This window comes from Melanostigma gelatinosum, assembly GCF_949748355.1.
Source record: "Melanostigma gelatinosum genome assembly, chromosome: 22".
Taxonomy (NCBI): domain Eukaryota; kingdom Metazoa; phylum Chordata; class Actinopteri; order Perciformes; family Zoarcidae; genus Melanostigma; species Melanostigma gelatinosum.
Window position 1 is genome coordinate 12,935,310 of NC_136655.1, and position 13,206 is coordinate 12,948,515.

Consider the following 13,206-nt stretch of genomic DNA (forward strand, 5'->3'; position numbering starts at 1 on the left):
AGGATTATTGGAACAAGACAGCCGAGATGAAATGACCATTGTGCCACATTCCATTTCGCGGTGATATTCTTGTTTTGTCGATAGAAATGGAGCGTCCACTCGTCAGACCTCTCCCCGGTGCTGAGTCCTGAGGTGAAGGTAGCTCGCGGCTCCGTCTGTGAGCTGTACAGCACCCCTCGCCGCATCCTGGTGAGGTGGACTTAAGGCCCCCCCCCCCCCCCTGTGGGGAGTGACGGGGTCCTCTGCGACTGTCAACCGAGGCGGACTCTTGAGTTGTTGCCTTTTTAAGTTCCACTAAATGTATCATGTTTACAAAGTCCTGTTAAATGATCGTGATGTCAATTATGACCCAAAAGAAAATCGCACAGCTGTAGGTTGATGACAAACCTTCTTATTGAATGTCTTGTGTGTGTCAGATATCTCCATTAGTTCATGATGCTAGCAGGAGGGAAAGAAAAGAACCATCTTAACTGATTTCACTCTACACGGTCGCACTGTGCAGTGCAGCCCTTCTGTCTGGGTGAAAGACAGTCAAGTTGAGGAATTCTCTCAGATTCAATATCACTCCAGAACCTCATCAAAGACTTATATCGGCTTCATGTATCAGCACATCGATCTATCAGTTCGACGGTGATGCAGTATTCAGGGTGAGGGATGCTGGTGAGTCGTGTTTGTGCACCACGCCGAGGTTTTCTCTCTCTCTCTCCCCTAGTTCGATGCTGTCAGGTGCTCTGAAGACCTCCGTTCTCCTTGAGAGTAAATTGCCTGTCATGAAGCCCAGTGGCTGACTGGCAGCTCCTCTGCTCCTCCAAAAGTACATTCTGGAAAAGACTCTCGAGGAACATAACATAACAACCTTCATAACGACGTCCGCTGTCGATTTCCAGCCGTCCGACAGGCACCACGTGGGTTTTGACGGACCGGGGGAAAGTCGTCGCCGAACTTCTAAGGCTCCATTATCGACGCTGAACTTTTGATGGGAGGCCGACGGCTCCGACAGCCCGGTGAGGTTAATTCGCAAACAGGTCGTATGACGAAGAACAGGCCCGGAGCAGTTGCCGGTGCCGTGCGGGCACAATGTCGTAGAAATCATCCTCAATTATGCAGAAAAAAAGCAAAACAATCCAAAAACCATCAGGCCATCATTTTGACGGGAAAACCTGCATAATCATATCAAACCCAGGGTAAAGGGATGCCATACATTTCAGTCGTAGCAGTACTTCCCAGGCCTCTGTACAGGCTGTAATAAATTCTTCCCTTTACGGAGTCATTTACATTCTCAGCTGTCACTGTGATTAATGTGGGACTAATTTGAGAATAATTCCACGCTGAAAAGACAAAGAGCGGAGAAGAAAACGTCTTCTGAGATGGATCTTCGTCGTGTCTCACTTCATGAGAGGGTGGCGGGCGGGAAGGTGGGGTTCATTAACAGTATCTGAGTGACTGTCTGAAACAGTGCTAAAAATACTGAGAGGAAAACCAAGTCTTCAGCGGGTGCTGCGTTCGTATAATTGCTGGCTGACAAGTGCTAATTTAACTGGCAGAGGATTCATTTCCATTCAGTGCCTGAAGTAAGGTTGGCTGAAAGATTGAACACAGCAGGTGCACGGGCTTGTGTTTGTGTAATTCAGCCGTGTAATTGGCACGGCGCAGTGTCCTTCTCAGCAATATGTTTTGTGCTGGAACTACAGAGCCTGGGATTGTCCTCGTATGGACATTTTAAAGCGGCACTCTGCAACATTTTGAAGTGAGAATCCGCCCGTAAAATCAGCGAAGACGGACAGCAGGGACGCTGCAGATTCACCTTTTGCCCAAATTAAGCTTTAGGAGAAAACCTTCTGTATTCATTTGTCTGGCTCAACTGTTCATGAAAACCTGCGTCTGTTACAAACACACATACGAGGCATAAGGCACATTGAGTCAAAGCATCAGTCGCTGAATATTCACAGTCGAGTTGCACAAGAAAACTTTGCACCTTGACTTCCCCAAGTGGCAACGGGAGAACACTTTTGATGAGTTTTGCAGAAGCGACACAGGCACTGCTAATTCTGATTGTTGAAGGCAAGGCCAGATGAAAATGATATATATGTTCTACTTGGTTTACTCTCACTGCATCTCCCGACAGAACGCCACAGTTGCATTTCAGCCTGCATGCACGTTTTCTTGTCAGCCTAACACTGTTGAGACAGAGCAGCTGTTAATGGCAGCGAGAAGGAGTTTGTCCTGCCCTCGGCGAGTTGCAGAGATCAAATGAGAGGAAATAGGAGTAAATGAAGGCAAAACACGGCAAAAGGGGAAATTCATTTTCATTTCCCTTTGTAAAAATCCCAATGGCTTCTTGTTGGGTGCTAATTTCCACGTCGGCCGGAAAAATGCCTCCCGACAGCACTTTAACCCTGACACTCCCTTTACCGATGACTGGATAGAGAGACTTCATCAGATCTGTACAACTGAGGAACTGACTTGCTCCCTCAGTGATATACATTTACAAATATCTGGTCGCGGTAGATTGAGTTTGTTAGACCCTGAAGACGAGACATTACATGAAACGTATGCATAGATGCCATTCCTCTCAGACGTTTGTACATTCTACCTAACTACCATACTGTTTAATATGCCAGAAGAAGAAGAAATACAAGGGTTGCTCGACTATAGCTGGTCGCATTTTTTGCAGGATGTAAGCCAACATGCTTTTCCAGCTATTCTGACCCACAATCCTTTGCGCAGCAGATATATGAGCAAGAGGGTCAAAGTTCAGTGGAATATTTTCCACCACACATGTTATAATAATATGTCCCAATGAAATGCATACTGCATGCAACAGCACACAAGGCCAGCTGCTGTATGTACTAAACGTTTGGTTTTACTTCTTTAGAATTCCGTTAGAATGTAATAATAACCCGTGCTGTGAGTTGGGACCTTGTTGTGTTTTTCTTCTTCTTTCTTACCTCCCAGCATGTCTGTTGCAAAAGACACCGTTACTACCGGCTGCCACGTGGGGGCTGTAAACGTACAGATGTTAACGCTGCAGCTCAACCTCTTTGCACGTCGTAACTCACAGAAGAAACCCGAAAGCCTGCCGTGTTCCGGGACTTGTACTAGCCGGTCGCTGCTTTGCTGCCTCTGAATTCTCAGGGTGTTTCCAGTGAGCATGAATGCATTGATGACACAGAGCGATAGAGGTCAGTATAGCTGGAGGTTCCACAGGTTTATCTCGGGGCTGTTTTTCCTAAAAGCTCTGCAGAGGTGAAGAAGAAAGGCCGACCCCTCGCTGCTTCAAGCAGCCTGCAGAGAGATTTGAAAGTGAAGAAACGTGTTCCTCAAGCTGAGATCAAAGGTGTGCGAGATGAACCCGCTGGGTAACGCCGATGCTTTGAGCGCGTCCGTGTTGTTGTCTTTGTGGATCGTATACATCTCCTCTCGCTCTCTTCCCCGTCTCGGGTGTAGTTACACGACAGGAAAGCGTGCTTAATAATACCCTTTGCCTTGTCAGTTGTAATGAAAATGTGAGACGACGGCATACGCAGTAAATGGTGTGCAGGCCTTCTTTTTGTGCAGTGAAGTAAAAATGAGACACATTCATGATCCCTGTTGAGAATTCCTTTGGATTTTTCATCTGGAAGTTAGGACCACAAACATAAGAAAAACAAACGCGTAAAACCTTCAAGTATAAAACAGCTTTATTACCTGTGAAGCGTCTGACGTTACCAAAGCTGCTCTTTGTCCGCCGAAATCTTTCCAGGCCGTCCATGTAAAAGAAGACAAGAACAGAAAAGACATGTTTAACTTTCATTCTTTAGGCTCTCGTCAAGATCTGATAGTTACCAAAATCCATCTCCAGAAGACAGACAGGCTTGTCTCGGAACCCTGGACCACTAAAAGAAAAGAAATGATATCCATATAGTATATCCCATTTTGAGGTCCCGACAAGTCCCTGAATCAATAGCCCTCGGCTCCCGGCTCCAGGCAGGTGTGGTGCGGGCAGTTTAAATAATTAAGTACATGGAAGGGAGGCAGAAGCGAAGGCTACGGGTCGTCATAACACAGTGAAGGATACGGGCATTGTGTTACGACGTTAAAAGCAGGTAATTGGAGTGACTAATTGGCCAGTTTGGGTGCTGAAAGTGGCCTGAAAGTGCTAAGGAGACATGGCAGCCCATTGATTAAAAGGCCCCCGGGGGTCCAAGCTCAGAGTGCAAACATTAGCCGTTTTTTAGGTAAAGGCAGGGCACACGAGTGCTACAGAGGCCGCAGCCAGTTGACTTTGAGGAGTTGGGACGCGTGCGAGGTCAGATTCAACAGGTCGGAGTACGGTTTGGATCTGAAACTCACCTTAGTCGTTTTGATCTTGTTCCCGGTAGCACAGCTCCAGCCCTTCAGATCGGGGAGAACTTTGCATTCCTCTCCGTCAAGGCACGGATGCATCTGACACCACCACTTCTGCTCCACTATGGAGGCTGGCGGAGAGATGTAGAGGGCAAAGGGGAAATGGTCAGAGATGTCTTTGTTGGCCTGCTCTGTTGGCACCGGAAGCTATTTAGAAAATATTTGTTGACTTGTTTTTTTTTTTGTTCATATGATGAAAGTGAGATTCTATTTTTAACATTTAAATTAGTAGAAAATGTATCACAACTCACATATTTTATGATCTCTGTCAGTCAAACTGTTTCCTGCCGTGCCAAAGTTAATATATATGATTTTTCTATCATTATTTTGTGACATAATGCTGTGTTTGTATTTCAAGCTCACACCCATAAAACACCATGAGCCTGAAACGAAGCGTCTCCTCAAATACCATCACAGCCGTGTCACATTTCTGACAGCTGTCTCAGGTAAATGATGCAAGATTTGCTTTTTGACTGGCAACGCTCACTTTATCTATTCTGAGCAGTCAAGCGCACTCTGTCGAGAGCCTCGCACGTCGACGCGGTGGAGTCGGGGACTGGAACAAGAGCTCCAGCCGTCTGAGGGGGGGGGGGGGACCTTTTAGCTTCCATAAAGGAGCACATTAAGCTTCTGCTACTCCGTTTGTGCGAGACATCATTTCAATTTGGCATATTACAGAGGTCATTATCTCCGTTCACGCAGCAGCATTAGTGTCCTCTCCTAATGAAGAGCACCGCTATTGTAATCCACACACACATAACACCGGGGCCTCGCCGAGTTGCAGAGGATGGATGCTTTATGACACGAGGGAATCAATGCGCACCACACTGCCTTTGTCTACAGCAGCAGTGTGGTGCGGAGCGTGCGTCGGGTCAAGCTGCAAAGCAGATGGTGGTTGTGTAACAGCGGCTATTAAAAAGCCTCAGAGGTTTCCTCATGAAATGAAATGGGAGTATTGATAACCAGACGTGGGTACAGTGCATGGGATACGTTTCACTTAACGGTTAATGGCGCTTTGGGAACACGAGGGCAGCTTTGGGCTGAAAACATCTGGGAGCAGAAAATAGATTTGTGCCTTTTTATTTCATTTGATTTCCTTGATTGTAGCCTTTGGGAATGTTCCAAAAAATCTTTTGCTTTGACCTTGAGCACATATTCTTTGAGAATCAGCAATGTTTTCCTCATCTATTGATGAAAGTAAAGGTCTGAGCTGCCACACACACTGATATATCATCCGTTATACATATGTTTTTTCAAAAACTGTTGAAACATCAAGGAAGACGTTCAAATGCCTTAATTGCAATCATGTGCCAGGACTGAAGAGTTAAAGTTTGAGTATATTTGAGTGTCTTGCGCGTCTACCGTCCTTCGAAAAATAATTTGAATCAAACGAGAGATACAATGTGTTAAATATTGAGCTTTTCAAGTTACTGCTTGGTGGATTTTCAACTTTGGACAGAGCCAGGCTAGCTGTTTCCCCCTGCTTCCAGTCTTTATGCTAAGCTAAGCTAAACCGGATGCTTGCAGCAGCTTCATATTTACCATACATATACAAGTATCAATCTTCTCATCTAACTCAAGAAAGCAGATGTGTATTGTGCGTATTTTCCAAACTGTCAAACTCTTCCTCTTCCTCTTCACAAGTTATATTCTGTTGTCGTGGTCCCTTGAGAGATTTGCAAGGGACCTAAGGACTCATGATGCATGTTTTATGATACAATTTGCCTCTTTAGGTTTTCTTTACCATATCACAAAGCTTTGTCCAAAGTCATAATTCCATCAAGACACTTTTGTTTGGGGGAAACTTCACTCAGTTACGTCTGCAGGTATTTCCTGTGGCTGTCTCTCTGAATTATAGAATTACACATTCAAATCTATTCAAGTTTTCTCAGACATCCGGAGGTTCATTTGTGCTCGTATATATATCTAGAGAAGATTGTCTCACACAGAGCTGAGCTAAAGGTAATCCCCTGGTTGCAGAAGAAAGAATAATTAAAAGGTTAAGTGCTGAACATTTTTTCTTTTTTTTTCCTGAGATCACCCGTGGAGCTTTAAACGGAGGCCAGTGGCTCACAGTTTTAATTTGCAGAAAATGTCAATTCTAAAATGTCAAGGAATAGGTCATACACGATTGGGTCCAGAGTTTAGCCTGGAACCCGCGCCCTTCAGACCAGAGTGGAGCAGCCACTTCAGCTGAGTCGGGGGTAATTCCCTCTCTATTATCTGCTCTATATCGCTGCGAAAACGGCTCTCTTCAAACAACTGACTTTCTTTGAGTTTCTCGGCAAAAACTACATTTTACATGATGGCGTTCAAATGTACCTTTGCCCATCACTCTTTATCCCTACCATACTGCTTACTTAAGTCAACGTGACGTCCGTTAACGTTTAGCTCCGCGCTGTCGGCAGACGGGCCCGGTCACTGTGATTACTCTGAGCAGCATTATGGGAATAAAGTACAATATAATAAGTGTCTGATTAAGACAGTTGTCCCCAATCTTTTTAAGTTCCTCCACTTATTTTGGACTTGCATTGAGACAATTTGGGCATGAATGGTAAGTTTGATTTGAGCATTAATGTAATATATTTATCCTTCAAAATACGATGTTGTGAGGTACGAGCATATGAAGATTTTATTGTAAGATTTCCATATTTAAATCCATTGATACTTGATATAAATATGCAGTTATCACCAGTCCCGTTCTCATATTTCATAAGATCTGTGTCTGTAGTAATAAAAATCACTTTCCCTTTCAGGATTTGTTCTTAAGTAATTACCTAATTTTCCCACAACACACTGACATGTATGAATGATCTCTACACTACATGTTTCCCCCTGACAGCATCTTGTTGAAGTAATTTCACTTGCGTGAGTCAGCGTCTGCTAAAACACTTATCGATGGTCTCAGCAAAACTAATCCTCAAGATTTGTGGAAAGGAGTGTCAGCAAAAGAAAAAAGAGAGAAAGAAAAGAAGATGGCCCATGAAATATTCAGCCGGAGCGTACCATCGACACACGACGGGGCGGCTCTGGTGGTGCCGGCCACTTGCCCCGGAAAGCAGGAGCACTTCACAGTTTGTGACCGCTCCTCGATTTTGTTCTTGTTGCAGCAGCGATGCAACGCCACCACCTCGCAGGTGCCTGTTGGGACATGGTGAACTGCTGGAGAGACAACAGAGAGATGGAATAATCAGTGAGGCTTTGGTGCAATAGTTATTACCCGCATCTACACACACACACACACACATACAGACACACTCTGCTGGCCTTGGATTGAGTCCCGTAAGAACATCTCTCTTGGGTCTGTATTGTCTGCTCTGCATTCGTCTAATCTGTCTCAATAATGAAAAAATTACCAGGGAGAGCCGACTCCCAATTTCCTTTTATATGGGGCCTTTTATCACAGGAGGTTCCATTTTCCTCTCTTTATGTGCGTTATTCTTTTCTAAGTGTCATTTTGTGAGAGCGGCTTATAGCTTTCTGGGGGTGAATTGCTCATTTATTCACCTTATATAGGGCACTTCCACAAAATTGCCATATTGTTGTGTTCTTACTTCCGTGTTAGAGCGGTACTTCATTTACTTTGCTTACCGTGGCCAGGTTTAGCATCAGATTGCCAAAAAAATATTGATCAGTTTATCCAAATGAGGCTGATTTTGGATATTTACGGAGATGTTTTTGGAGTTGTGAGGAGGCTGTCAGCGGTCGGTATCCAAAATGCAAATGTTGACGGTGTTTTTGTAACTACTTGTGGACATTATTACAAGTTCTAAAAAAATAAGCATAATGAATTAAATCAAGAGCTAACAGCTTGGCGATAGCTTATAGACTGACAGATTGATTTGCTCTCTAGATGAACTAGAAGACCTTTCTTTCTTCTTTCTTCTACCCTTCTGGCAGTGAGAGTAATTCCAAAAACAATGTGCAGATGTACTGATATGGGAATGACTGCTGACTGCTGCATTATGGTAAGAAACGCTGAATGTAAATATGTTTCTATGAACTCCACTTTAAGCTCCTGAAGCTCATCGGGGTTATTGTGTCCGACTTTCGAGAGCTCCCCTCACAGGCCAAAGACAACTGCTTCACAAGCACAGCAGCGTCGTGGAGGTGACCAATCAGGAACTTCATCAGAAACATTTCCTGATCAGTGTTTTTGATTTTTTTTAACGGGTTCCTTTTAATAAATAATAACTCAAGTATGAGATGGTAATGATTGGAACTGATACCCTTCCAGATTTCCCACAACAGGCAGAAGCATTAAAACAAAATTTCAGACATGTGACGGGGAAAGTGCAGCGCTGCAGTATTTTGGAGCCAACTTCCAGATCACGCTCCATTGTCTGAATTATTTAGAGCCCGAGCTGCTCCATTCTCTTTTAATTGCATGTGACATTTTCTTGAGGTGTCCTTCTGCTAAGATGCTCACTGTTGCTGCAGTAAACAGTAAATCAGAAATGACTGCGTGACACTGGTCCGAGCTGCACTGTACTGTCCTGTCAACTAAAACCCACTGAAATACGTTTTCACTCCGCCGTGTTACGTTGGCGGACTAACAGGCAGCCACCGAGACTAACGCTGATGGAGTCAGCTGCTCTGCTGAGACCGAATCACATTAAATCTGACAAAGATGTTCTGCAACTGCAGCGCATCGCTACTCCTCAGAGAGTTATTTTTTTGTATTTGGGGGAAAAAAACTCCGAAAACAGTGGATTCAAATGAAGCGGGAGTCGAATATTCCTCGCGCCATATGTTTCCCTCCTCCTACGCCGCGTGGCTTACCTCCCGTGTCTAATTGCATTTCTCGTAGCCGCTGCTAGAATACATTGAAGCAAACCGTTGGTAGAAAAGTGCAATTGAAATGGAGAGACGGGAAAGTTTGATAGCACGTCTGCTCCAACAATCCCCCCTTACTCGTCCGTCCTAACACATCAAAAATAAAGCAGGAAGTAGCAGTCGCCCCCCAAAAAAGCAGCAAGGAGCTTACTCATGCTCTGGCCCGGACAAGAGAAGATATGAAAGACAAACGCACAGCAAGCCGAGCTGCTTTTAGATGTAAGAGAAGTGCTGCCGGTATCCCTCTCTAAAGGACGTGCTTCACACTGAGCGGCTGTGGTTTTTGTGGATTTGGAGTTTCCACTTGGATCCCCGCTCGGCTTCCCCCTGCCAGCAGATACAGAGAGAAGCAGTTCACCGGGGAGTCGGTCTGTCCTGCAAACCAGCTTTAAAGCTGCCGCGCCAGCCGCTGTGACAGAGAGGATCCCTCGGGCTCTGGACACGTTTCTGCTGCTGCTGAACTTGTGTTTTGTGGGTTTGTGTCTTTGAAAGTTGTATAAGACGAGCGCGATGCCATGGAATTGAAATGACAGGATTCAAGGATGTCCTGGTGGCCTGGCAGTTATAGGAGCCGTACCAGAATGGAGCCGCAGCAGCACCCAGCTTGATTCTGTTGCATGTTGTTCACTTCTCTCTCTCTATGTGAACTGCCTGCATCTCCAAAGGGAAAGAAATGCATAGAATACATTTGCATTGGTTTGTGTTATTGTGTGACTTTGGGATCTGAAACCAACGTGAAACTGGGAGCCGGCCGACCGCCATCTAAGTGACTGTAAGCGATACAAACTGACTATGGATAAGTACATTCTTATGTATATGTATTAGGGGTGTAACGGTACGCGTATACGTATTGAACCGTTCGGTACGAGGCTCACGGTTCGGTACGCATGACGAACCGAATACGTTTGAATAAAATAAAAAATACATTTTTTTTTTTAAACCTTTATTTAACCAGGTAGTCCCATTGAGATTAAAAATCTCTTTTGCAAGATGTAAGTAACAATACTACATAACATTAAGGAGCAGTTTTAGTTTTTTATGTTTATGTGTTGCTAAGAAGACACCCCAGAAGATGAGTCACTCAGGTATAGTTCCATCATTGTTCAAAGTCAAAGAATAACTTCATGATGTTAGTTGTAATGAATGAATATATTTTAAAATCAAGTACATTTCTCTGGCATTTATAGTTTTCTACTGTATCGAAACGTACCGAACCGTGGCTCCACTGTATCGTACCGAACCCAACCGTGAATTTTGTGAACCGTAACACCCCTAATATGTATGTGTGTGTATGTATGCGTGTATATGTAGCAACATCATCGTGTACAAACCCTCAACAGAGCATGTGAGAAAAAGTGTTTGGGAAAAAATAACATTGTGACGCTAAAACTTTGAATGTAGAAATTTGAATACATAAGTAAAAAAAACATAAAGTGCTTACTTTGACAGGTCTAGTGATACGATGTAGGAAAGGCCAACCGACACAATCTCCCAGGCTCTAACTGGCCACGCACAGCCCAGTCTCAGACCGAACAAGCACATGTTTATAGTGATCGCGTGGTAATTAAACAAAGCAGAAATTACTTTAAGTGCAATATTTTTTGCACAGAACGTTCAACAGGAAACATTAACTTTTAATCAGCCTATCTCACAAAAAAGTGTCTAAACTTTTTGTGGGCTCATTTTAGACTCCATCCAGAAACAGTTATGTTGTCTTTAAATAGATAATTACCACAATACGGTTTTGGCCATTTTCTTCCTGTTTTGGGTCTATTAAAATAGACAATTAGTAAGATTTGTTGACAGGGTGGACGTCAATATCAATGATTTCTTGACGGGTTGTTACGTTAAGTGACATGTCGCTCTCTCTCTCTCTCTCTCTCTCTCTCTCTCTCTGTCTCTCTCTCTCTGTGTCTCTCTCTCCAAAATGTTGTTTTTGAACAAAACCCTAATTTCAAGATGCCTGTATTAAAAGATGACGGAAAACACGAAGAACTGAATGTCTGAAATGAACCGAAGCATCACTTTGAACAAACGAAGGAGACATTTGGGATCTGCTGTCCTCTCCCTCATGAATGAGCCCCTCTACCACATCTTCCTCTTCTACCTGTTCTTTAAACATCCTTTTACATCTGTCGCTCGCTGTCGATATGTCGATATCGGCACTTTTTTTGCAACATAATCAGGATGTCACAAACAGGATGTCGATGAAGTCTGTTGTTTTCGGTATATTATAGGTGATGTAGTGTGTTTATATATCTGACATTTGTATGGCACACAATGAAATTCTGAAAGGACGAATACATATCTATCTCTAAGGCAGGAAATAACGCAGGTAAAAAAAATGAACCCGTTTGAATTTAAAGCAATAGTCAACATTTTGGGAAAACCCAGCTATCCATTCCCTCTCTCTTTAGCTTAGCATAAAGGCTGGAGAGAGGGGGAAAGGCCTGACTTTTCTTTGAATTAGCATGTTATATCTTGCTTGTTTGTACCGTACTAAAACCAAAATGGAAAAAAAGACCCATCGCTATGAGGTTGCCAGGCAACCAGCAGAGACTTCAGAAAGATACCGATCCCAAGGAATAGTCTGACCCCTTGTAAAACCGTAGCAGATTGTTGAACCCCAACAGCAGCTTGGAATTGTAAGATGAACTCCCAACACTTGATGCGGACTATCAGACGGTATTGTTGTTACCAGACTTTTGTTCCTTTCAGCGAATCCTTTGAAGCGAAGTTGCTTTCATGGGGACGTGATGGGCCATTTCTCTCTCACGACTCTGCTCGAGAAGCTTTTATACGTTGGTCTCCGGAGACGCTGGAGAAACTGCGACTGATGCACGCTTTGTATCAATAATGAAGCTGTTGTGAATGATAATGTAATCATTGCTTTGCTTTGCACACGATGCTGCGCGTGGCCAGAAATACCAGCTCTTACATCGAGAAATAATCTTGATGAGTTTAAATCCCTCTGTGCAAATCTACATAATGAGGTGTAGAAGTGTCGCGTTAATAGCGCATGAACAGATTTCCCCCTCAAGCTATTTGTTGCTTTGTCGGTAGCAGTTGAGAAGAGTGACGGATGAGGATCCATCTTTGAGCCACAATTACAAATCAGAGTCAGGGAGCCAAACTCAACGTAAAGTACTGAGCATGTGGATTGATTGCTGTGTTTAACATGGGGAGTGTCTCTGGCTGTTAGTTAGGGCTCCCTCAAGGGTGCGAACAGTGTTTTCCTTCCCTGGCAAGATGCTTCTTATTCATCACATGCGTCATTGTTATTGCAAAGTGCAGAGAGTCTAAGGTGCAGCGCAAGCAACAATCTCTGATGCGTAGAACACAAGAAGACTTGCAGTCCATCAGACGTGGAGGTCACACGTCGGTGAAACATTTACAACCAGTAAGGGAAGCAGCTCTAGAGACGTCCCGAACACTGAAAGTACCGCTGCACCGCCCGAGTGTACTACAGTACAACGGTCTAAAAGAAACGAGAGTGTGAACCGGTCCATTTCATTCCTCTCAGGTTCAAGCTCCCCTTAGCAACCCGCTTGCTTTCGTTCTTGCTAAGTGGTTTCCCATCGTGGACACTGAAATCTAAGGCTGCGGTGTGTGTCTGCAGGGATCGCGCTAGCACAATTTTGAAGGTCAGAATTTAAACTCTCGACACCCATTTGGGCAACCATAAAATCGGAAGGCGCTGTGCGTGCAGGGATGTGCTGCGGTGTTAAAGCCAGGTGGAGATGTATCGCCGCCATTTCCCTGATGATGTGAAGCAGATTCAAGCAACAGCTCACGACGGGCCGTTGATACGTCGCGTTCCTTTTATGCTTCATTTGTATGCCGTATTAGACAGCGGACAGCTGATGAGTTGAGGGGAGGCGATGGGAGTGACATGGTAGAATAGTGCTGTTATTGAGTGCGACAAACCCGTCTGTTGACACGTCCTGTTCGTGCCACACTGCTGCATGCACGCTGAAGTTTGCA

The 13,206-nt window shown here is 44.3% G+C and overlaps 1 protein-coding gene across 1 annotated transcript in view; it reads right to left on the minus strand.

The window, feature by feature from the left end:
• The window catches only part of LOC306795737 (chemokine-like protein TAFA-2), a 52,566-nt gene that overhangs the window by 1,841 nt on the left and 37,519 nt on the right, over positions 1–13,206 (minus strand). Inside the window, exons 3-5 of the mRNA XM_079294339.1 lie at positions 7,393–7,548; positions 4,333–4,457; positions 3,688–3,734 (exon numbers count right to left, since the gene is read on the minus strand). Coding sequence (XP_079150465.1) covers positions 3,705–3,734; positions 4,333–4,457; positions 7,393–7,548 — 311 coding nt within the window. The 3' untranslated portion in view covers positions 3,688–3,704. The remainder of the gene's footprint in view (positions 1–3,687; positions 3,735–4,332; positions 4,458–7,392; positions 7,549–13,206) is intronic.